Source organism: Tyto alba, unplaced genomic scaffold (assembly GCF_018691265.1).
Source record: "Tyto alba isolate M040663 unplaced genomic scaffold, T.alba_DEE_v4.0 Super-Scaffold_6, whole genome shotgun sequence".
NCBI classification, from domain to species: domain Eukaryota; kingdom Metazoa; phylum Chordata; class Aves; order Strigiformes; family Tytonidae; genus Tyto; species Tyto alba.
In genome coordinates this window covers 23,739,791-23,763,729 of record NW_024881327.1, presented here as the reverse complement: position 1 = coordinate 23,763,729, position 23,939 = coordinate 23,739,791, and the positions used below count along the sequence as shown (strand labels likewise).

Below are 23,939 nucleotides of genomic sequence, written 5' to 3'. Positions count from 1 at the left end.
GTGGGAATACTGGGACACTTTTTGTCACAGTCATACTGAAGCATTATCACTAATGCAAATAATGTAAGAGACACTATCTGGAAGTATAGATTTCTCAAGCATATGGCTCTGTCTTACTTCCCAATAAGATGTTCCTGCTGTTCCTTTCTAGACATACCCTAGAATGTGGGTGTTAAAATATTTTTAAGTGGATGTTATGGAGCAGATAGGTATTTTCAAGGTAAGAAAAATGCAAGTTCAATTAAAAGCCATATTCTTATCTGAAAAAAACACTCCACCTACCTAAGGTTAATGGAAATGCAGAGATTAATGGTAGTACAAGGGTTTCCATAACTGAAATAGGACATCTCTCTCCTTAGTTCACAAAAAAATAAAATATGAGATATAGTGACTTTTCTGTCCCTTTCTTACTGAGCTCTGTCACGTCACACTCAGATGAGTGAGACAAGTAACTTAGACTTGTAAATCCCCAGTGGAGTAGACAATGGTGAGACAAGCCTCAAAGTCCATGCAGAAACATTTAATAATTTCTCACAATGTACTAGTTGGATACATAATTGGCTAAGCACGTACTGAATTATGGCAAGCAATATAGTATACCTTGCATTATTTAATAGCAAAAAAGGAAAAGGGGAAAAAGAAAAGAAGAGATAGAGAATAGAGATCACTGGTCTGGGGTCCTGTGTTTCTCCTGTCCAAGTTCATCAGGGATGTATCTGTCTTGCTTGCTTCTTTCTATCTTTTGTTTGCTCATTTGCTTTCACTCCTCATGTCCCACTCTCCCTTCTTGGGTCTGTCCCCTAGGTCAACCCACATATCTATGTATCACATGCATGGGGAAGGGTAAGGTGATTCATGGGATGATGTAATTAGCATGATCTTGTTAATCTTCATTAGCATATTTGGGGGTGCCAGCTTTAATATGCATTTTTCAGATAATGAAGCAAAGACCCTTGAAACTTTACAAGATGCACCAGAGCAGAGTTGTCCAGCCTTCACAAGACTCCCTCTTCCAGCTGCATCTTGTGCTAATCAGGCTACCTTACCAGCTCCAGACTCCAAATTATTCACCCTGTGACTATAGTTTTGTCACTTGTGAGTGTTTGAGGCACTTCTCAGCTTGGAGGGCATTCACTCTCCCCCATCACTTCTTTCTTTCTCAGGCTGCTTTTCTCAGCCCCTGTTTTGGGGAGTTACAAGCTGGGTCACAAGCTCATACTGGGGAAGATAGTTCTACATGCTCCAGAAGACACTGGATCTCCCAAACCCTGGAATACACATGGAGAAAGCAAAGCTTCTTCCATTCACTTCACTCATCCATGTGACCCTCTTCATGTGTCCTGTCTTCTCTTCCATTCTCTTCTGTTTTCAGTCTTTCTTTTGAGCTCATTCCTTCCCCATTTGCAAATGGGGAGCATCTATTTAGTGAACAGTGTAAATTTTGGGTAACTGAGATCTGGAGTGACAGGATCGGTGACTTCTCTTTAAAAAAAAAAAAAGTTGACATATGAACATCACCTTTTTTGAAGTCTCATAGCAGTCCTGGTGTCTGAACTCAGAGTTTATAGTCAAGGGCTGCTGGGCGAACCTTCCTAAATACTTGAGAAGCAGGGTTCAAATTACATACCACTTTATGATTATTATTGTTCAATGACAGTCAGAATCTGACGGATGTGGGTAACAGATGGTCTGAACTCTCTTGAACTTAGACACTCAGATCGATCTTAAGTGTCTGGTAGATTATTGGAATATGATCTACAATTCCTGTGGATAGAAGTAACACCTGAAATCCACATTTCAAATATAACTGAGGGGAACACAATGGCCCATTTTATGTTTTAAATGCTCAGTGCTACAATGTCAGCAGTGTTATGAAATTGGCATCTGATATTATCATCAAATACCATGTAAAAATTCCTTGACCAAAATAAAGATACTTTTGAATACTCTCTCAGTACCTCAGATTTGTTTTATTATGGTGTTTTAATTATAAAATTAATAAAATTTTTGAGTGATATAGGAAAATCTCTGAAGAAATCAATAGTTCTGCCTTTTGAGTCTTCAGCACAGATGTGTGTAAATAACTCATGTAGCATGAGTACTTGAAATTTTAGGAAAAAAAAAAGAAAAAATTAAGTGTACACTCATTAATTTAACATTACGTAGCCCATGCACTGCAGTGTGTACTTTCATGGAAAAAAATATGCAATCACTGTAGACTGTACCATGGCCAAGAGTACCTAATTAAAGCTGCACGGTTAATGCTCTGGGAATTACATTTAAATTTGCATTAGTGTGCTACATTCATGTTATTTTCTGCAAAGGCGGCTTTCTGTGTGTATAGTGAAATCTGAAAAGTGTACGCATGCAAACGCGCAGAGAAGGAGGATCTTTAGTTTTCCTTTTTTCTACAGTCTTCATTCACGATTGCACTTTGTGCTTCAGAGCGCTGTGGCAGGGGATTTGGAGCAGCAGGCAAAGCTGCTGGCTGCAACCTCAGGTGGGCAGAACTGCGCATCACTGTGCTGGGGACCGCCTCTGCTACTGGGGCCACAGCCTCGGGGCAACAAACTGCCCCTGCTAAAGCTGACAGCAAGTCTCCTCCCTGCGCCATCAGCCCGTGGGGCTGAGCGTGGGGCCCCTAGCCAGGCGCCCAGCACCCAGGCCTGCCTGCAGGCCGGGCCCCCCTGGCGAGGCCCGCCGCCGCAATGGCGCCGAACCGCCGCGGCGGGCGGGAGAGGAACTACATCTCCCGAGAGGCGCCGCGGCGCGGAGCGTTGCGATTGGCCGGAGCCCGAGCCCAATCAGCGGGGAGGAGGTGGGCAGCGGTGCCGCAGGTGCGCGCCGGCGGAGGCCAGCGGGCGGGCGGCGGGGGGAACATGGCGCCGGGCACCGGGGCGCTGCGGCGGCTGCTGCACCTGCCGGCTGGGAGCTGTCTGCTCCTCCTCCTGCTGCTGCTCCTCCTCCTCTGCGGCCAGCTCGGGGGAGGACAGAAAAAGAAGGAGGTAGAAACGTTCTCTTCTTTCGCCATCGCGCCCGGCGGAGGGGCTGGAGCTGCCCTGTCGCGTAGCTTCCCCTTCGGCAGCGCCGAGGCTGCTCCCGCTCCGCCCGGCGCTTCTCCGCCCTCGCCTCCCCCGCCGCCCCGCTCCTGCCCCGCCGGCTCCTCTCCCTCCCCAGCCCCGAGGGGGCGCCTGTGGGGGCGGAGGGCGCCGGGCAGCCGCTCACCCCGCCCCGCGGAAGATGGCCGGCTGCCGGCGGAGGCGTCTCCGGGGCGGGCGGGGGCCGGCGCCGCGCGGCCGCCCGGTTCGCGGTCCCCAGCGTGATCCCTCATCCAGCCCCGGCGGGTGCCACCCCTTGCCGTGGGCCTGTAAGTCCCCGGTTTTGAGCGAATAAAGGCAAGGGCCGCGGTTCTGTGCCCACCCGCGGTGGGCCTGGGGTGCCTCTGCAGCCCGGCGAGGGGCGCTGACCTACGGTGAGGTGTCAGGAGGATGGAGTTCAGCCCCGTGTTTGTGCTGCCAACTAAAAGAAAAGCCTAGAGTTAATAAATAACACTGAAGCGATGGCAGCAGGTGTGTGTGTGCTGGCGTAGGTACTGGTACTTTCTTTCAAGGTGTCTTGGGAGACATGGAGGAAGGAAGGAGCAGTTTTAATTCCATGTCAGTAGCAATAGTCTTATCTTCAGCAACTTTTGCATTAAAACAGGAAAGTGTGCAAAAATATGTAGTGTAAATACTTGCCTTTTTCAGTCTTTGGTGCTGCTCGAGCTTACTACTCTTCTCTCCCTAGCTTGTCCTCGATTTCAGGCCAGGTTCTCATATACCCAGCACTAGGCTAACCAGTAGAGTCACTTTACAGTTTCTCTATAACTTCATTGAGAGGAGGAGATAACTTTTTACCAAACTGTAGAGTTTTATTTTTGGTTACTTTTTTGCATCTGTTTTCTGTTGTTAGTGTTGCCAGAGGACTTGTGCTTTGTGGAGGAGAGGGAAAGAACAATTTTGCTAACGGATTTTCTCTTTGAACTATCTGCTCAGAGAAAGAGAAAGATGGTTAAACTTGTTTGTTTTATTTTGTTTTTCTTTAAAGAAATAGGTACGTTACTAACGCTTATAGGCCAAAGAAGTAAAATGAAGGGGAGCAAAGAGGGAGATGCTGATGTTTTCCCTCTGGTGTCCGGTGGCAGGACTCGAGGGAATGGCTTAAAGCTGCCTCAAAGGAAGTTTGGATTGGATATTAGGAAAAAGTTCTTCACCGGAAGGGGTGGCCAATCGCTGGAACAAGCTCCCCAGGGAAGTGGTTATGGCCCCAAGCCTGTCAGTGTTCAATATGTGTTTAGACAGTGCTCGTAGGTATATGGTTTAACTTTTAGGTTGCCCTGTGTAGAATCAGGAGTTTGACTCAATGATACTCATGGGATCCCTTCCAACCAAGGATATTCTGTGATTCTAAAAGGCTAAATTTAATATGTAAAATCCTTAAGTATCTAAATAGTGGTCTGACTTTGTGGTCTTACTAAGTTAAATAATAATTGAGATAAATCCCTTGGACATCTGTGAAAAATGAATACCTTCAGTCTATGCATACTCTTTTTCCCTCTTTCTGGAAAGACCAGGCAGTAATGTGTTGATCTTCTGATGCTATAATTATCTTCTTTTCAAAACTTTGACTTATTAGGGTTTTTTTTAACAAAATGTGTTTAATATTTGACAGTCTTGATTCTCTCTTGCAGTGGTGTGCTGGCATTGCAGCTTTCATTGAGACTTTTCATGTGGAGTGCCAGCTGTGCTACCAAGATAGCTGAAATAATCTTTATTTCTTTTTAAATGGAATTCTTTCCTAACAAGTAAATAATGGCAAATTAAAATGGAGATCTACAATTACTTCCTATAAAGTTTCCCAGTCCTACTGCAAAGGTGGTACATAACAAGATTGAAATGGATATTTTTTGTCTAGCTGTTTAGTGCAGTTCAAGCTGTCATTTCTCCTCTGCAAAGCTTGTTATTTTTTTTTTTTTTTTTCCTTTTTAACTGATTTAATTAATTAACACGTCTCAGTCTTCTGCATTTTTTTACCTCAATTTTTTTCATCCCTGTTTAATATTTTTCTGTTGAGGCAATGGACTAAATACTGCTCATACAGACAAAGTACTTAGTGGTTTTATGCAGACATACTGCATCCACAAATGCATCTCTCTAGAAACTGGTGCAACATTGTAAGTGCTTGCTTCACTTTAAATTCAGGCTTAAAAGAAAGTAACTTAGTGCTTTTCAGGGTTTTAGATTATGAATATTGTTTTGTATGCGTCTGTGTTGTATATGTTACAGCTCAAGTCTGGCTCCTTTTCTTGCCCTGCTAATCTCATGTTGAAAGCTGTAGTAGTTTGCCCAATATACCTGGGGGAAAAAACATCTGTATGTGAAAGATGAAGTTTGAACTTTCTTACAGTAAGCAGTTTGGAACATTTCAGAACCGTTCTGAGGAAAATTATGTGAATTGAAAGAGCACAGGATCTTGTGCCATGGGAGGTTCCTGTTTACAGTACTGTCCAGGAGCACAGTGGTAAAAGGCAAAGATGATTGAGGTTAAATGTGTAGAGTGAACCTAAGTTCTTCTACACAAAGACTGATAAGATTGCCGTAGTTTTTATGGAAGTTGGAAAAATGGTTGAGCATACAGTCAATGGTTTCAGAGTGAACACTGCAAAAGGGAAGTTAATGTAGTATGGTTAAAATGTATATCTCATGAGATAAAAAGAAATCACGTCTCATTCCTCTTTCCTACTTACTTTGTGCGTGTCTTCCTTGGAGTAGTTGTCTGGAAAGAGGTTAAGAACTAGAGAAGGGAAACTTCTTTCCCAATCAACTTTTAAAAAAACCTTGAGTAGTTGAAAAGTACTTGAAAATGAATTACTTGAAAAAAAGAAAAACTTGATATGTTGGAATTGGAGCTTAAGCAAGGAAAGTATTTGTGGTGCAGACGGTGATTTTTAAATTTATTTTTTATGTTTTCTTAAATCATTGACTAATTGAAAACACTGCTTGTATGATTTTAATTCTGTTGCTGAGCAGTACCTCTGAATAAAGTGGAGTAAAAGAAAAAGTTCCTGGTTATGGAAATAGCAACATGGCGCTGAAGACGGACTGTTCTCTTGGAAACTATATTCATAATGGGAGAAAATAATTAGCTGTTTCCACAGTGTCTCAGATAATATATTGGCATTAACATACATGGATTTTCTGTAAGGCATGTTCCCAATCCTTTTAATGCTTTTTATGTATCTCATAGAAATTTTAAGTAGGTAAAACTATTAAAATTTGAGAGGAATTAGAAAGAGAATATTACACTTTCGAAATATACTACTTGGCTTTTTATTATAAATTGTTTCATGTGGGCAATTTATATAGATAAATAAGATTTTTTTTTGACTGAAACATGTAGAAGCAGAATGTTGGCTTTGCAATATTAAAAGCACTTCTCATAGAGGGTAGTTAATTTTTGAGCTTTCAGGTGGATGATTCAGAAGCCTAGTTAAGCCACTGATACGCAGTTGGAGTAGCTATTTTTCTGTGGATAAGTTTGTCATTACTGCTAAATCTGTCATAGGGAAGCTATCTGTGTAGACCAATGCATCCGCTTTGTTCAAGTGGAAGTATCTTGTTGAGCTTTTATCTAATAAAAAAGTGATGATGTGTAAAAACTTTGTAGTAATCTTACTCTTCTGTAATGTAAGCTTCTGTAATGTCTTAGTTTGCCCTGACTATTTTTGAAGTATTTAAAAACTGATATCTCTATCACTATTCCTTACTTTTTCTTCCCTATGTCTCTCACCCTTTCCCCAACTGGGTTTAGAGGTTATGGCAATTGTGAGAAATTGTAGAAAATAGGGTTGGAAGTACAATGTAATTGATCCTTTATCCCGAAGCTCAGCTGTACTTTTATTGTTCCCTACATCTACCTGCTGTGCCCTTAGAAGCCTTTAGTGGTGGTGGCTCTACAACTTACTTAGGTAGCCTATTACTGTGTCTTATTGTTAAAAGGAATTTTTTTTCCCCAAAGATCTAATCTAAATTCTGTGTGTTTGATCCCCACATTTTTGAGCCTGTTATTTCTTGCCGTTATCGTGACCATAGAGAGCAGATTATTCTTTGAGGTGTTCTTCATTTAGTCAGGGGCTAAATGTAGCATTTGAGAGTTTACCAGTTTTGTTTGTTTGTTTCCTTTCTTATAAGTAAAGCAACTGTGTATCTTTTTAAGGCTTTGAGTATTAAATGTGATAATTTTCCTGAGAGAATCTTCAGTCATGAACATACTTTCCTCTGTTTTATGTGAAATTAACTGGGATAGGTTGGCAGGATCCTCTTGTTTCTGCACCATGTGTTCTTGTTTTCCTTTGGGTTTACATACTAAGCCTGTCTTATTTATTCAGGGTTGTTGATGATGATTACCATGTTTCTTTCCCTGCAGCCAGAATGGTACCTTCTGCTTTAAAATTCCTTTCCTGGTCTAATTCGTGGTGGTGTTTCACCATAAATGTAGAAATTATTACCCTCTCAGAGATAAGACCCACAAAAAAATACAGCAAAACCTCCTGCCCTTGGTCTCTGTTGCTCCAAAATGGAAAGGGCACTAGTTAGTTTCTTCCTCTGTCTCCTGACACTCTTTTTGATGATCTGTAATTTTCTTTCTTCCTCATAAATGTTCTGCCTGGATATTTAATTTAAAGAATGAAATGATGAGAAACATGGTAGAGTGAAGAAAAAGAAAAGAGAAAAGATGTATGATGAATGACGAGTGTTCAGCATAGATTCAATGGCTTCTGTAGTGTAAGAGACAGATTCTTGATCCCTCAGGATCTCTGATACTATTTCAACAAAATAATGATAATGAAAACAAGTTTATTCTCTTTATCTCTTGAAATGCTGTTTAACATTAAAACTTGAATATAAAGCATTTTTGGTCTTCCAATTGTTAAAATTTTTGTTTTGATCTCCAGACTGGAGCACTGCATGGCTTTGCTTTTGAAACAACATGCAAGAAAATGTTTTTTGGTTGTACCAAGCGTAGACTCCTCTTTAAAAAATTTATTAAATTTGAGATGTGGCAAAGGTTGAATCTGTGAGGGGAAACTTGGTCCTGACTATAGATTCAGCTTCAGGCCATTTTAAAGATGTATTTTAAATGGAGGGTTTACATTCATTTGTGTAATTTGCCATTTTGTCTATTGTTGCAGTAGAGACAGAAGAGTGTTTTTCAATCAGTGCCTAAAAATTTAAAGTAACTGTCCTGGTTTTGAAATGAAATAACAGCGATAAGTCATGCCTGAAAATGTAAAATTCTTTAAATGCAATTCTAAATGTTTTTCTCTACTCTGGACTAGAAAGAATGGGAAGAAAGTGTTTGCAAGAATTCTTTATTTTCTGCTGATTTTTACAAGCAGCAAAAACCTCTATATTCCTTCTCCTTCTAATTAACAAAAGTTTTGGAGAAACTTGACAAAATTAACTAGCAGTTCTTATTTTAACAAATCTGTACGGAAAACCTTGATTTCTTCAGTGATTGCATACAATAAGTGAAATAAAGGGTACTTACAGCAGCCTGATGGCGTTTTATAATTAGAGTACTGAAACTTTTCTATCCCAGATGTCTGCATTTGGAATCCTTGCTGTCATAAGACAGATCAGTGGTGTAATTGATCTTTTCCCCTGTTCGGTTCTATAACTGTTTATACAGCACGTCCTGTGCAACCACATGGAAGATACAGATTGTATCTGCTTGAGTTCTAAGTGCTCTGGAAAAATCAGTCAGTACAGTTAGAGTGAAAAGCATTGGGGATTTTGGTACTGTTTTGGATCTTCAGATTTATTCTATTTGTTTTTAAAAGTGTTTTGAAGGTCAAGTTTTATTGGCTAAGATAATAATCAGAACTAAAAAAGGAATTTTACCTGGTATTTGTTTTAGGCCTATTCCTCTTGCTCAAATAAAACTGAAAGCAGGCATAATAAAAAAGTATTGTTATCTTTTCATCTAATTAGATGAGGTGTTATAAGATAACTGTATATATAAAGAAATAATACCTAATTTAATGTTTGATGCAGATATCAAATGTAATAACCATTTTTTTTTTTTTGTTATAACTTTCAATAATGAGGGATTGCCATGGGAAAAAAATGGAAGATATTTTATAGTAATCCTCAAAGCTGCATTTCAGATAGAGAAACTCAATTTTATATGTTATTATCACAAGTTCTTCACATTTCTAAGAAAGATAAGCAAGTTGATACTTGCATTGAATGGATTGCTTCTCTTGTGATGGGATGAAAAAAACTGGAAATGTTTTGGTGACAGACAATAATTCCAGAAATTTGAGATGGAAAAGATTTGTACCCTTTCCAGGACAGGTTTCTTTGTGACAGCACTCTTCTTCTTGATTGCTAAAGTGGTAGCAGGGCTTTTACTGTTTCTCTGGGGAGACTGTTTTCCCACCTAATAGCATTTACTGTTAGGATTTTAGTTTCTTCTGATGGTTGTTTTTTCTTTAGTTTCTTCTGATGGAATTCCCCAAGTTCTTCATCTTCCTCTTAAGCTGTTGTAGTCCTTAGCCTAATTATGCCATTACATTACTTTTTCTTGTTATTTTCTTCTGAATCTAAGGCAACTTATTTTTGAATTTCAGACGTACTGGTTGTTAAGTTTATCAGAGTTTGGCTGTGTTGCATAAAACATTTGTCTATCAGGTTCATAAGTGGTAGTTGCAGTTGTGCCATCCCTTTGTGGAATGACATTTTGAGCTCACAGAGTTGCTCAAGGTTATACACTATAGCATCTGCTTGAAGGATAAAAGATACTTTCTGCTCTGCTTTCAGTCTGGCTTTTAAATAATTTCATCATACTATTACAAAATTAGCACGTTCAGTTACTTGCCTATCCAGTTGCCTTCCATAGGCCAACTATGACAGTGTCTAGCCCTGAGTCTTGTATTATTTACATTTCTGTTTATTTTTTCTAGATTTTGACGTCCGTGTGTTCATGTCTGAGCCATGTAAATGTCTCTTCAATGGATAGATTTGAGATTCTAGAGAAAAAGTGTAGGCAATACAGTAAGAAACCCTACTAAAGTATAAGGTTCATTTCTGAGTTTTATTTTATAACTTCTATTAAACAGTTTTGTAAACTTGATTGTTTTATGAAGTCCATTTATACTTAGACTGTTTTTCATGAGTCATGAAAATAATTGACAGTTGTTCAGCTAATTAATTAGCTGATGCCCTTAATATTATCAGGTCCTGCTGACTACACATTTAGGGTTTTTTCAAGTATTTTGTTTCTTAGATCTTGTCAGTGGCAGAGGTATATTCTGAATCCAGAGTTAAGCCTTTAACTCAAAACTGTACTGTCCTTCAAGAGTCTGTTTGTTTAGAATAATTAATTATTATATTGCAGTGGTTTTTTTTCTGCACTATGCTGAAGGATATAGTTATTTTAACAATAAAATTAGAGGTATTTTTTTTATTGGTGCTGCTTAAACTTTTATTGGAAACTAGATGCATTGTCTTTGTTTACTTCAGTGGCTCAAGTTATTACTTAAAGCATTTTGTTCTTTTTCTTTCTCTTAGCTATCATTAGCTCTATATGACCCTCCTCTACTTTTAGTAGTAAACTAGAATGAAATCTAAACTGCATCTAATGTGTAATTACTAAATTCACCAGGGTACTGATATACTAAATATATGAAAATTAAAATAATTTTTATTTTTAATTCTCTTGAAGTATTTTAATGTGAATCTTTGTCTTGCTATAAAAGACATAACTAGAGACTCAGATTCTGCAAGGGAGATTAATGTGCAGGATGATAAAACTGAGCAGACAGGATGCTTTGAAATACGGCTCCTTTCTATACTTTTTTTTTTTTTCAAGGTTATCTGACAGTATAAAGAAGGTATTTGAATACAAGTAGAAATCTGTTTTGACTGACAGAGGTAATGCTTTTCTAGATACCCTAGCAGTTGCAGAGCTCTGGCTACATACAGTGAAGGAATAAATTAGCTATACTAGCATATGTTTAGGTGTTTGTGGAAGAGAGGAATTCAAACTACAATTAGGTGAGGCACTCATAAAGCAACTTAGTAACGGAAGGAGTAGGGCACCTCATCATAGGTTGCAGTACCAGCACTCTGCATAGTCTGTGATCTTGAACTAGGGAATAAGGAATGCAAAATGCTTCTGAAATCTTGTCCTTCTCTAAAGTTTGGATGCTAAAGTCAGAACTGTAAGACTGTGCTGTCCACTCTGTGCTGTCCAGAATTTGGTATAATTTCCCAACATAGAAGCTTCAGCTACAGGAGGAGGAGATAGTGGTGATGACTGTACTGATTCTTCAGTGAGGACTATGTACATGTTCCTTAAAAATTATAACAATAAAAAAACAAAGTAATAATGTAATCAGTTGATTAGAGTATTGCTTTTTTTACTTTTTTTTTTTTTTCCCACATGGTGATGTATTTATGGTTAAGGTCATGTATACTCTGGTGTCTGTTCAGATCATGTAAGGTGGTGCAAGCATGCCTATTGATTGTGGTTTACAGGATATGGTTTCAGGGATTTCTCCTGAGAGATGGGATTTGAATACTTCCATGTTGATGAAGATCATATTGAATCCACTTCTTATTTGGTCAAACACTTTAAAATTTAGAGGAGTGCACAAACGCACACAGCAATAAGTAGGTTTTGTTTTCAAGCATGCTTTTAAAGTAAATACTCTGTGATGCCTTTTACTGAGATGTTTTTGGGTATCAGTTAGCTATTTTCAGGCTGTGCTTAAGATCAGATGCCTAGAGGCATTAATATACTTGTTACCTGCTTTATCAGTGTCTTCAGTGAGGCCATAACTTGATCTCACTGCAAAGTCTGTCCTACACTGCAGAAGTGTAGGGCATGTTCAGGGGCCTAGAGTATTGAGAATTCTTCTTCCTCCTTTACTGCTGTGTCTGAGTATTTTTTACATGTAGGCTACACAACTTTGTAGTTGGATATGAGGTAGAATTACTACAAGTTGTAGATGCCTTTGGTTAATGAACTTCATTACCTTTTATCCACTGATCTAGGCAGTGAAAAACAAGTTAGCTAAACATGCAAACCTCGTGTGCAGTGTAACATTGCACATGCTCGTGATGTAAATGGAAACACCATCACATGTTTCCTTGAACCAGTGTGTTTTGGGAAACAAAGGCAACTTACTGAAGTTAACTTCTTTGATAAAGATGGGGGGGGGGGGGGGCGTTATTATTATTGAGCTGAAGAATAGAGAAAGTACTTAACGGAAAATAAAACCTCTTAAAAGCTATTTTGAAGTGAAGAGGGCATAAATTGCCAGGGATTTATGTTTATTCTAGCTCTGTTGTATACAACAATCTCTTTGAGATGCTACCTTGCCTTACTTTTTTGAAATAGTCCTAGAAGATATATTTTTTAGTACAATAACTAAGCTAACAGAATTTAATGGGACATATAAATAGGTTAATATGACACTAAATGCAATGCTTTACTGTAAAAGTATGAAGAAGTGAAACTTTGTATTTGCTCTTATGCTTGTACCTTCCTAACCTCATTTCAAAAAAACGCTTTAGATTTTCATCAACCATTTATGTTGCCATTACACTGTAAGAAGGCTTTCAGGCTATCTATGAATCTAGTAGTTGAGTATTGCAAAAATCAGTTCGAAGTGCATCAGTCTTTATGGTGATGGATGACTGAAGTTGATAAGATTTCTTATCAGCTACCAGCCATAAGCCTTAAATGAAATTGCTGTTAATGGCACATAAGACTTCATTAGTAGCCAGATTCCTCCTGCATGTTCTCTCAGCAAGTCTTAGATTCTTCTAACTTATCTCATGCTGAAATGTGACTTGCTCAATGAATGCCCTGATCAGGTACGAGTGTTGTATCTTGATCAACTTTTTATTTTCTATGAACAGTTGATCTGAATTTGAGGCAAAATGACTGTGAAATATGATGCCACACAAATTGCGTGTAAATGTATTAAAAAGCACACAGTAAGATTCATGCATTTCTAAACAGACAAGTTTTGATTATCCAAACAAATATTGTTTTGATCTAACACAAATATTTTGGTCATGCTATTTAGATGTGTCCTTTTGTTACATTTAAGAAGTAATTGTTACCACAAAATCCAGATGGTGATATTTGATAGTTTCATTCAGGAAATGGTTCTAATGGTATTCTTTAAGGAAACATGACATGACCTTGCCTTAAAAAATAGTAAAAATGTTTACCAGGTTTAACTATTAAGATTTAAGAGAAACCGATTTCAGTGATCAAATGTATTCGTAAGTGAGGGTCATTAAATCTTTTGTAAATCTATCAAAGAGTAGAAATTGGTAGTGTGAAGTTGTCTGAATTTGGTATTATTTTTGGATCACACTGGTAAATATTTTAGTCAGAGTTTGTACTTTTGGTAACCATATGACTGATTGGCTTTAATGCATTTCATTGGAAACTTTTTCATCTTTCAGTTCTATGCCTGATTTCTACCAAAGTTTCCAAATGAAGTGGAAAGCGAATGGCAGAAATTTCACCAGAATTTGAAGGAGGACGTCAGTCCTAAGAAGCTTAATTGAAGTTCAAGATCTAGGACTGTTATGCCTCTTACTTGTCCACAGCAGATGGATTCAGTTATTGACAATGTGACAGTGCTTTGAGTGGGTGAGGCAGGAATTGACAGAAATGGTGCATTAATACAGAAGTTACTGTGTAAATATTTTCCTTCTTTTGTGAGATACTTCTAAGCTAGGTGTAGATAGAAGCTCTTGTCTACGTTTTCTTCAAATCTCTCTTTATTGATAGCAGTGCACTAACTTCTTTAGTAAGCAATTTGTTTAGAAACTAAGATAAAACACTATTAATATCTGCTGGACAGGCTCAAGATATTATCATTGTTTTTAATTTCCTTTATGCTTTTTTTCTAATATTATTAGCATTGCTAATAATTTTCCACTTAAAATATATGGTAGGCTTTCCCATTTTTCTGTTTGTTTCATCTAAGCTGGATAAATTGGTCAATACAGATTGGTTTTTATGTAGATACACACCTCCACACACACATACACACACTGAAATAGCATTCACCTTGGTGTTGACAGCTGTGAGTTTTTATCTTCCTGTAACTCTAAACCTAGATCGTGTAAATGATCCAAGTGCTTAAACCAGACCTCATGGAGAATACAGCTTTCAGAATAAAATTTTCATCTAAAATGCTTTCATATAACTGCATATTGGATCTGGTGGCTGCTAACATTATTCCGTTTCTTCATAAGTAATAGGCACCTGAAGTTCTGCTTTGTACATATGGGAAGGACAATCACCTGATCTGGCTTCTTGTGTTTTAGCCTATTCTGTGCACAGAAACTAGGCATTCTGAAGTCATTGTGTGCTATGAAATAGTAACATTCACTATAGGATCAAATTTGTCAATGAAATGTGACATCTCAACCTTTGATACAGTAGCATTGTGATTAAGAGTATGTCTGGGAAACTGAAATAGTGGGAGCAGTTAATATTAATTTGATTTCTGGGAAATGATACCTTGTTTCACATAAAGGATCCTAAACACTTGTCTGTCTGTTTCTCTGGGTGCTTGGAACCTCTTAAGGTGGTCTGCGTTATTGTTTTAATCAAAAAAGCAGGCTCCTTCTCTGAAGTAGATCAGTTGTTTTCCCCCTTGCAATGCATTGTTTGCTCTCTGAAATGGTCTGAGTGTGTGAACTGGATTCTACTACTGGAATTGAGCTGGAGTGTGCACTCCAGGAGTGCAGGTACTACGCTCCAATAGCTAATCCACATTCAGTCATTGGAACTAGTTTAGAATTAGTTTGAAGCAAAATCCTTCAGGGTGTGGGTATTAGGGTTTCAGCACCAGCTATTTTGTTCTGCAGGCCCATTCCTTTGCATTGCACTACTCACTGGTATCAATCTAGTCAAACTGTCCCCTTGCACAGTCAGAGGGCTTCGGAGAAGGTTGCAGGATTCCCTGGGCCACAGAGGAGTGACAAGAGGGAAGATAATTTTCTAGCTGAATGATGATCATTCAAAAGAGGGAAGTCCCGGGTTCCCACAGCTATTTATACATTTAATCCAATAACTGTTTAGTGTAAAACATTGTAATACAATCTGTTCAAGTAGGTTTACTTGTCCACCATCTGGACATGAGTGCTGCCTGCCAAACCTCTAAGTTGGGAAGCACACAGAGGGCAGTAAAAAAAATCAAGGTTACTTTTAAGTAGTGAGAGTTCTTCAGGATGACCTCTGTGCACTCATTTTCTCTGTTTAAGCTGCTATCACCTTCTCGGTTGTAACTGCCTTTGTCAGTGGAGGTGGCTGAAGGAAGTAAATGTGGAGTACAGTATGTCCAGTGCTTGAAGGGCTAGTCCTTGAATATTTAGAAGTAATGGGGACCTTGCTGGGAACACAATGGTGCTCAGAGCAGCTTTTTCTTTTGCTGTTCTAGGCTGTTCGTATATTGCAAGAATGTGGAGCAGGAGGAGATTAAACAAAATCTGGGTTGTAAGTACCTGGTGACAGGCAGGAGAAGCTTGTTTGAATCTGGAATTCATGGTTCTAGTCTCAGTTCCTATCTGCTGTAGATCCACATTCCTCAGTTAACTGCTTCTGTGTGGTTTAGTTAAACTAAGTACCATGTTACATCTACAGATACCAAGCAGAAGTATAGCACAAGATTATAGTGGTGTTTGATTTAGTTTACAGGTGGTAAAATATCACCATGTTTTGGCTGGTTTTTAATGGAATGCTAGATGGTGGGAGAGGCACTAAAGCTGATAAGTTTATTTTAGTGCAAAATATTTTATACTGTAGTAAACATTAGTAAGTGGGCTGCATCAGAAAGCAATGAAGCCTGAAGCCACCCCGCTCAAGGCTTTTAGTTGAGATATTGGAGGTTTAGCAGTCTGTAGTGCCGTCAGTAGCGGCACTGATAGAGACAGTTCCACTTATGTAAGAACTGAATGATATTTCTATCCTCAGCCTCTTCATAAATTTAGGACAAATATGCTGATGATTTAAGTATGTTCTTTTTACAAGAGTCTCAAGTGAGCTGTGTTGGAGAGATCGTAGGTCCAAGTATATATTACATATTCAGGTGACATAGAGTTTTATAGAAAGTAGAACTTTCATCTTTAATTACATTTTTCTTGTCCCACATTGTTCGAGAGCTATAATTATGGTTGTGTTAGTGTATTAGTCTATTGGCATGTATCTTGAGTGAAGCTGTTCAGTTGTAGCAACATCACTTTTTTGAGCAATGAATGCATTGTGCTCTCATGCAGAACTCATGCTTGCTTGGCTGTGAGGGAGAAAATTGCAAGTTCATTAGCTGATACAGCAGCTTTGTTTTCCACAGTAATTTGAAGTCTGTACTTCTCCCAAGAAGTGAAAATATAACTTTTCCTGAATGTAATGAACTGTTTTGATAGTAAAAATATTCTGGAGGAAACACGTTTTCTCTGAAGTCTTTAAAGTGAATCTTGAGTCTACAAAGAGTTAAAAGAGTATGCTTTAAAAATAAGCTTAGAGAGACACTTTCAGCTGGTTTTCACCATTAGCTCTATGGTGACTTTGTCTAAGAATGAAATATGCATAGACCTTTAGAAACTTGATTTCAGGTTAATGTCAGAAGTTAATTTCATAAGGTAAAAATTTAGACTTCATGATATAGCCATATTTTTATGAGAACACAGTGTTACCTTGGTAAACACTTATGTCAAATTTTTACTTTCCTAATGTAGACATTAATTCCACTTCAGGTTTCTTCAGTGTGAGTTATTGAGTTATCCACTATAAAGTACCTGAATTTTTAATATTCAACACAGAAATTAATGCTGAGTCTGGGTGTTTAAACATCCTTTTCTTAACATATTTAAACCATTAGGTTTTGCATTAAAGCTTCCTGAGCACTTGTATGGTCTTGTTTTAGCATTTAACAATGAACTTCTACTTTAGACTTATTAATTGTACTTATTTTTTATTCAGATCAAAATTATGTGCTGGTATCAATGAATAGTCTTTCCTTAAATTACTCAGAAATAGATCTGAAACTGCACAGTAATTATTTTATGTTAAAAGGATTAAGGGCTTTATCTATCACTGGAGATTGTCTACCTCCGGTTGAACCACAGATTCCATTCATTAATTTAGCACCATGCTATGTGCTTTGTCTTCCAATGAATGACTTGCCAGGGAAGGCAGTATTCTGATCAAAGGAACTCCTGCTCAAGGAACCGTGTAATACTTTTGTCCCTTAATGTGTATGGGTGATTGCATGTATGCAAGAACATCATCTGGATGGCTGAGGAAAAAGGAAAGCTTTGTAAAAGGTTTTGTTGTTTGAAAATGTTGAGGTACTAGTCACAGAGAAGATAATAGCTAAAGTTAGTGTTTCTATCATATTTTTGTGTGGGTTTTTTCCTCCCGAAAACTCAAAATTGCTAGGAAACTCTGACAAAGTGACCAATAAAAGGATGGCATAATAGAATAAAACTATGGAGAATAAATGTCAGAGACAGTGAAGAATGTATGAGTAACTATTAGTAATAAAATGACAGTGAAATAATGTAAGTGAGGATAGATGAAGATTTTTCTCACAATGAAGAACATGTGTCATGATCAAAAGAAGTTAAAAATAAAGCATTTGGAGGCATACTACTCTGAAACATACTTTAACACAGGGATGATGGGTATGATATAAAAATTGCCTAATTCTTAAAAGTGGGGATTACACTCAGTTTTGATGCTTTCAAAATTTTATTTATTAGCTCGTATTTCTAACTTTGTTTTAATTGTTTGTGGAATATTTTTACTGAAATGTTTTACCAAAAGAAAAAGGAGGAAAGGGATTTCTTTGCATATGATAAAAGGAGAGAAAGAAAAATTAACAGTCTGAACTTGGATCAAAACTTTTGCAATTAGGTAATGTGTCATCTGAATCCTTCTGTATTACAGTTTGTCATTTCTAACAAAGAAGAAAACTGTGAGTTTTCTTTTATATGGAGTAGGATTTTTATTAATTTGTATTATTTTTTTTTGGTGACAAGTCATGCAGAACAATGCTCTGCTTTGGAACCTTTAATTTCTTGTCTTATAGTAGATTGTCCATTAAATTGACTAGATTGTGTTACTACCATTACCCGTATAAAGTGCTGTAGATATTTGTGATTGTCTTCGATAGGTATTGTTAATGCCCTTAAAATGCACATCTGCTCAGAGAAGCAGGTTGACAGATATTTGGAGAAAAAAAAAAAAATCTCACAATTAATCTCTTCGTGAGAACAGTTTGACCTTGAAACTGAAGTAAGCTTTCACTAATTTTAAGTGAAGTAATGAAACAAGGTACTCATTTCTAATACCCTTGTAGAAGAAGGAAATTTGCTGTATTACCTTCTCCACTTGAAAGGGAGTCATTGCTAAAGCTGCCCTGGTGTTAAAGCATCATCTGGAGACTTGAGGTATTTATTTGAATTCAGTTGTTAGATGTGTAACAGGTTTCCTCTGTAACTGCCCAATGTTCCTTTTTTACTTGTCCATTTTATAAAATGGGAAGGTTGATACTTCCCTTTATTCCTGCTTTTTCTTAACCAAGAAAAGGATGTGTTAAAAAGATAAATTGCATTTTTTTGTTTTTGAGGCATGGCAGCACAAATTATTTTTAAATATTTTTGGAAAAAATAACAGTCCTTTTTTTGGCAGGTGCTGTGTGCTATGTAATTCTTCTGTAAATTCAGAAGTTTTAGAAATGTTCAGCTTAAAGAAAAAAATCCCCCCAAAACCTGGCTACTTGAAAAGACCACCTTTTGGCCAGTTCAGTTGTCTAATTTTAATTATCTTGCTATTTTAATGCTTTTGTTAGTAGCATGGAATAAGTGTCAAATGTAGTTAATTTAAACTTGAATAAAAAAAAAGGTGTGCTAAGTGCTCATGATAGGTTTTGTCAATCTGCAAAAGCACTGTTAAATCAATAATCTAAAGGATTTATGATACTTTATTCTGTATGTTGTGAAATTTCATGAAAGCAGAGGAAATTAAATGTACAATAGAAGTCCATCAAATATACAGGGGTGCACATGGCCAAACAAAACCAACTTCCCCTCATGTCTTTTGAAGCACTGTGGTATTTTTAACAGTAATATATTTTTACATATATTTATATTGTGTTATATTTACATGTAACTAATATATTTTTAACAGCAATATATTTGAAAAAAAAATAGCCTGAAGTTTTGGGGTGGTGGTTTTTTTTTTTTTTTGTTTGTTTGTTTACCTTTTTTTTTTCTCCCCTTTATAACTTTTGACACTTTTAACAATGACTCCTGTTGTGCCATGTTAAAAATTACCTTTCAAGGACATGTGAGAACAAGACCGCATCCAGATGGTTGACTGCTTTATGAATGAATGTGTAATATTACATACATACTGTAATAACAGTTACTTCAAAATACTTAAAACAGTATTCCAAAGAATAAGTGATGTTTGTCATCGCTTCTGTATACCACTTTGGTTGTGAAGAAAAGTGTATATGAACTAATAAATTGAAGAACTGAAGAAAATTCTGAACTTCTCTAAAACTACTTTCTAGGATGCCAAGGACCTGTTGGTAGTGTAGATTCATTTACTGATATTCTGCAGTTACTTTAATAGAGAAAGATGGATGAAAAATGTTCTGTCCTCTTCCCTCTTTATGAAGATTGTAGGCTTCACATAACTGAAACAAGGACCTGGGTTAAATTAATGTATACAGCATTAATGAAAAAAGGTAGGAGAAAGTATGAGCTCAGTAAAAGGGTTACATCCCTTTTCAGAAAGTCCACTTTTTGGCAACAGTTTTTTAAAGTGAATTTCTCTCACTTACCCTTGCTCGGATATGGAATCACTGTAAGCACAGACTAGAGGAGGCCATCTGGTCCTGAGCTTTTTTCCTGCATCCCATTTCAAACTCTTCACTGTGTATGTTCAGCAAGCAGACACGATGTTATTACACACTTTTCCCCACCTGCCTTTTGAGATAATCTCTTGTATGGATTTAATGTAATCTTAATGCATTTAAAACTGAAGTTATAGAATGATTAAATCAGATTTTTGAGTCAGATCTTGCTTACATCTTAGTTATGGCTTTGTTGGAGTTCAGTTTTAAGAAATGTTTTGTTTTGTTTTCCCAGCCCATATGTTTGCAGTGGAAAAAATAATGTGCAAAATGTAAACTTTGACAGTATCAGAATCTTTCATACAGTCTTGAAAAAGTACTGATGCAAGGATGCTTATTTTTCTATTTCTACCCAACTCTAGCCATAATGCTCATTTTCTTTTATTACGTGTAGTACAAGCCCCCTATTGGAATTTCTTTGGGCTACATAGTATATCATCTCTTGATTAGCCAGTTCAATTATATGAAGTAATTACAGTTTTGGTTTTTTTTTTGTTTTGTTTTGTGTTTTTTTTTGTTTTTTTGTTTTTTTTGTTTTTTTCTCCATAATGGCGAATTCATGTACCAAGACAAACTCAGTGGAGTTTTTCCTAACCATTATTATTTCTCAGATATAGGAATAGAATCTAGGCTTCCTGACTATCAATATTCTCTTCTTAATAGCAAATAAAGAAAAAGAAGAAAAATAAAATTATCTTAAGGGTTTTATTTCCTCTGGAGGCTGGGCTATGTAGAAATGGCTGGTTACAACTTGTGTTGCTCAGTAGCATCTAACATAATGAGGCGTATTTTTGATTCAGGGCATTGATATTGACAAGACATTCTAGACTTCTCAGTTATGGACTTAGAATTCTGCTTTGATGTTGTGGAATTCACCCAATGCAGGATAAAAGAACATGGGATTTTTTGTTTTCATCATATAATTTTTAGGACAGTTCATTGATTGATGCTTTTAACACAATTTATGAACATAGAGTATACAACAGATTTCAAGATTAGCACTTTCTGATTGGCAAAAATTTGTAAGGTTGAGCTTTTAATTGTGAATTCGAGTGATATCCAAAATGGCAACTGTCCCATATACATAAGTGTCCACTGTCAACATCAGATACATTTTCCCCTTTACATACCAGTATTGATCGAAAGGATACTGTACTTGCCTTGGTATAAGGCAGACTTTTACATCAGCAGCTGCAGTTGCAGGGTGTACCTGGTTTCTATATATCTGTGAGTGGTGTTTTAGAAAGTGAAGATACAGTAACAAACTCACCTCCTCTTGGTCAGTGGCATTGTATTTTCTAATTACATCACTTTATTTTACTGTAATTAATTTCTCAAAGGTTAGTACTGGTGTTGTTATAATTCATATTACAAAATAAAAATATTACAATAAGTGTGCCTCAGCATTCTTCAAAAGTTTTATGTAATGTCAGGAATAATGTTTCTCTTTAATTCCCCTGCAGGTGTAGATTTTTATGAATGTCTTCTACAGTTAGAAATACTGCTACACTCCAGTACTGAATTTTTATTTAAATGAATAACAGTACTTTTTTCTGTCTTTATGTTCACAGAAGGATGTTATGTTTGCACAGATTCTTAGGAGTATAAATAAGATGAACAGAAAGGTGTGTGGGCTCTCTTCCAATTTCATATTGCCTACTTTTTTCCTTATTTCCATAATTTTCAAGTTCGGGGTAGATGTCAAGTCTTGTGTCAGTACAAATAACTGCTGTATACAGTGTGCCTCCAGAAGTTATAAGGTAGTCATATAAATAGTCATAAGCAATAGCTAAAATTCATTCTGACCTGTAAGCTGTGTTACAGACAGAGAAAGTTTCTGCACTTCACTGGTGCATATTTTTGGGGAATTCATCTATTACAGTCCTGCCCCAAACCCTACGGTTGAAGGGTGGATAGCCATGAGTTAATATTATACAAAAGCATTTAGACAGATGCTCAATGCATCCCCTCAAACAAAAATGCCTCCTTGACTTTATGTTGTTAGAAGGTCTATACTAGGTTGTTTCAAATTTCCCTTTGTGAATGTTTTAGAATAAATAGCTGTATTGAGTTGGCTGAGAATTTCAGCAAACTCATTCTGAAACGAGGTGAAAAATTCTCCCAACCTCTCAATGTTCAGTTTATGCTGTGATCTATTTTACTGTTGTCTCAGGTCATGGGCTGCTGTTTGTTCATTTTCCTCTGCATTTCCAGTATCTTCCTGGTTGGATTTTATGATACATTCCAACTGCAGATTATTTAATTCACCACTCTATTCCTGGTTGTTGATTGGCGTCTTTCCCTGGTAACTCCACATGCTGAGCAACTCTGTGTGTGTGTGTGTGTGTCTTGCAGCTGCTCTTGCTAAGAGGCAGGCAGCCAGTTTACACTTGACCGCAGTGAGAATAATTCCTCCTCTGGATTTCTTTGTCCATAAAAATATGGCCATCAGGTGGCATGTGCACCAAGATTAGAGAATTATTTCTTTCAGATTCAGCTGTTTAAGTGCATGGACTATGTGTATTTAACCGTGATAAATGGATTAAAGTCTTCCGTCTTGCATACTTAAAGACTGATGGGAAGATGTGCAATTTGTTGCTGCAGCAATATGAGTACTATAAAATTACAATACAAAACTTAAACAATTTGTAAAAATTTTACAATTTGTTAATTTAGGTGAAGGCTTCTAATTCTTTAAAATTTGTGGGGCCAGAAACCACATTAGCAGGTTGCTTCTGAATTCTTGTAGGAAACTTCTGATGCCCAATTCTTCATAAAGTTATAATCAAACCATTTTTACTGGAAAGTATTATTTATTGAAAAACTAATGACAATGCATATGGCTTTAGATGTTTATTATTAACAGGATACTATGTATTATATATGCCAAAGAGCTACTTATTTAATTCTCTGAAGTCATTCAACCAAAATGTAACCAGGTTGGTCCAGATCATTGCCTCCACTCCTCTGTTCATTTTGGTGGTGGTAGTAAATACCTAGAAGGCAGTAAAGTTGTTGAAATAGTGCAGTGTGAACAGATTTAAGGTATCATATAGTTACTTAGGCTACCTTTTTATTCTTAGGAGTTTCTAGGGGAAAAGCAGCATCACTTTCACATGAAGGTTACTGGCTGCTGAAACAATCTCTTGGTGATATGGTCAGTTAGACATCCTGTGTTTTGCAGGCTGAATCTGACTAGTTAGAACAAATCCATGTGGTTTCACTGGCGCTCTCTCTGTTAGCCTTTCTTGCAGTTCCTAGTGGTCAGGTGTCTTTGTACTGGTGAGACGCATCTGTTGCCACATGAAAGATGTACTGGATCACATAAGAAATACTTGGAATAATTTAACCTAAACTTGCCATTTGCAAAAAACTTACCAAATTGTGTAGCAAAAGTGGTATTAATTTTTGAATATGCAACAATAATATTTATTTTAGGTATGTGCAGTAGATAAATACCTACCTGAGACAATGTGTTATAATGTTCCTTCAATAATGGATTATAAAACTAGTGTGCTATTGCTGGCTTATGGAAAGAATCCTCTTTTCAGGAAAACTGATCATGTGCTTCGATTTTGGACTTCTGGGAACATCTATCTAAATTAAAATAAATTTTTGGGAAGGCCATATTCCTCATGGTCTCCCTAACTTGATGTCTTACAGAATGTCTGCCATTTTTGGTGTAGTTAGCTACATTATATTTAGCATTTTTCACAAAAGGAAATTTTTATGAGATAGATATGAAATGGAAGTAAACCAATTACCATCTCCCCTCATTTCAGGTTGGCTTCTTTTGCATTCAGGGTGTATCCTTGTAATTTCCTTGCTTTAGTCTCTCTAGTCATACCTTTCTCCTGTTAAAACTGTATAAATGTTTTGATTTCTTAACCATTTTCTCCTGGGTTAATTTTTCAAAAAAGGGTGAGTAGTTTACTAA

General features: G+C 37.0%; 1 protein-coding gene across 1 annotated transcript in view; it reads left to right on the top strand.

The window, feature by feature from the left end:
* The first annotated feature begins 2,843 nt into the window (after positions 1-2,843).
* The window catches only part of TUSC3 (tumor suppressor candidate 3), a 132,136-nt gene continuing 111,040 nt past the window's right edge, over positions 2,844-23,939 (top strand). Inside the window, exon 1 of the mRNA XM_042808046.1 lies at positions 2,844-3,005. Within this exon, the coding sequence (XP_042663980.1) occupies positions 2,880-3,005 (126 nt within the window). The 5' untranslated portion in view covers positions 2,844-2,879. The remainder of the gene's footprint in view (positions 3,006-23,939) is intronic.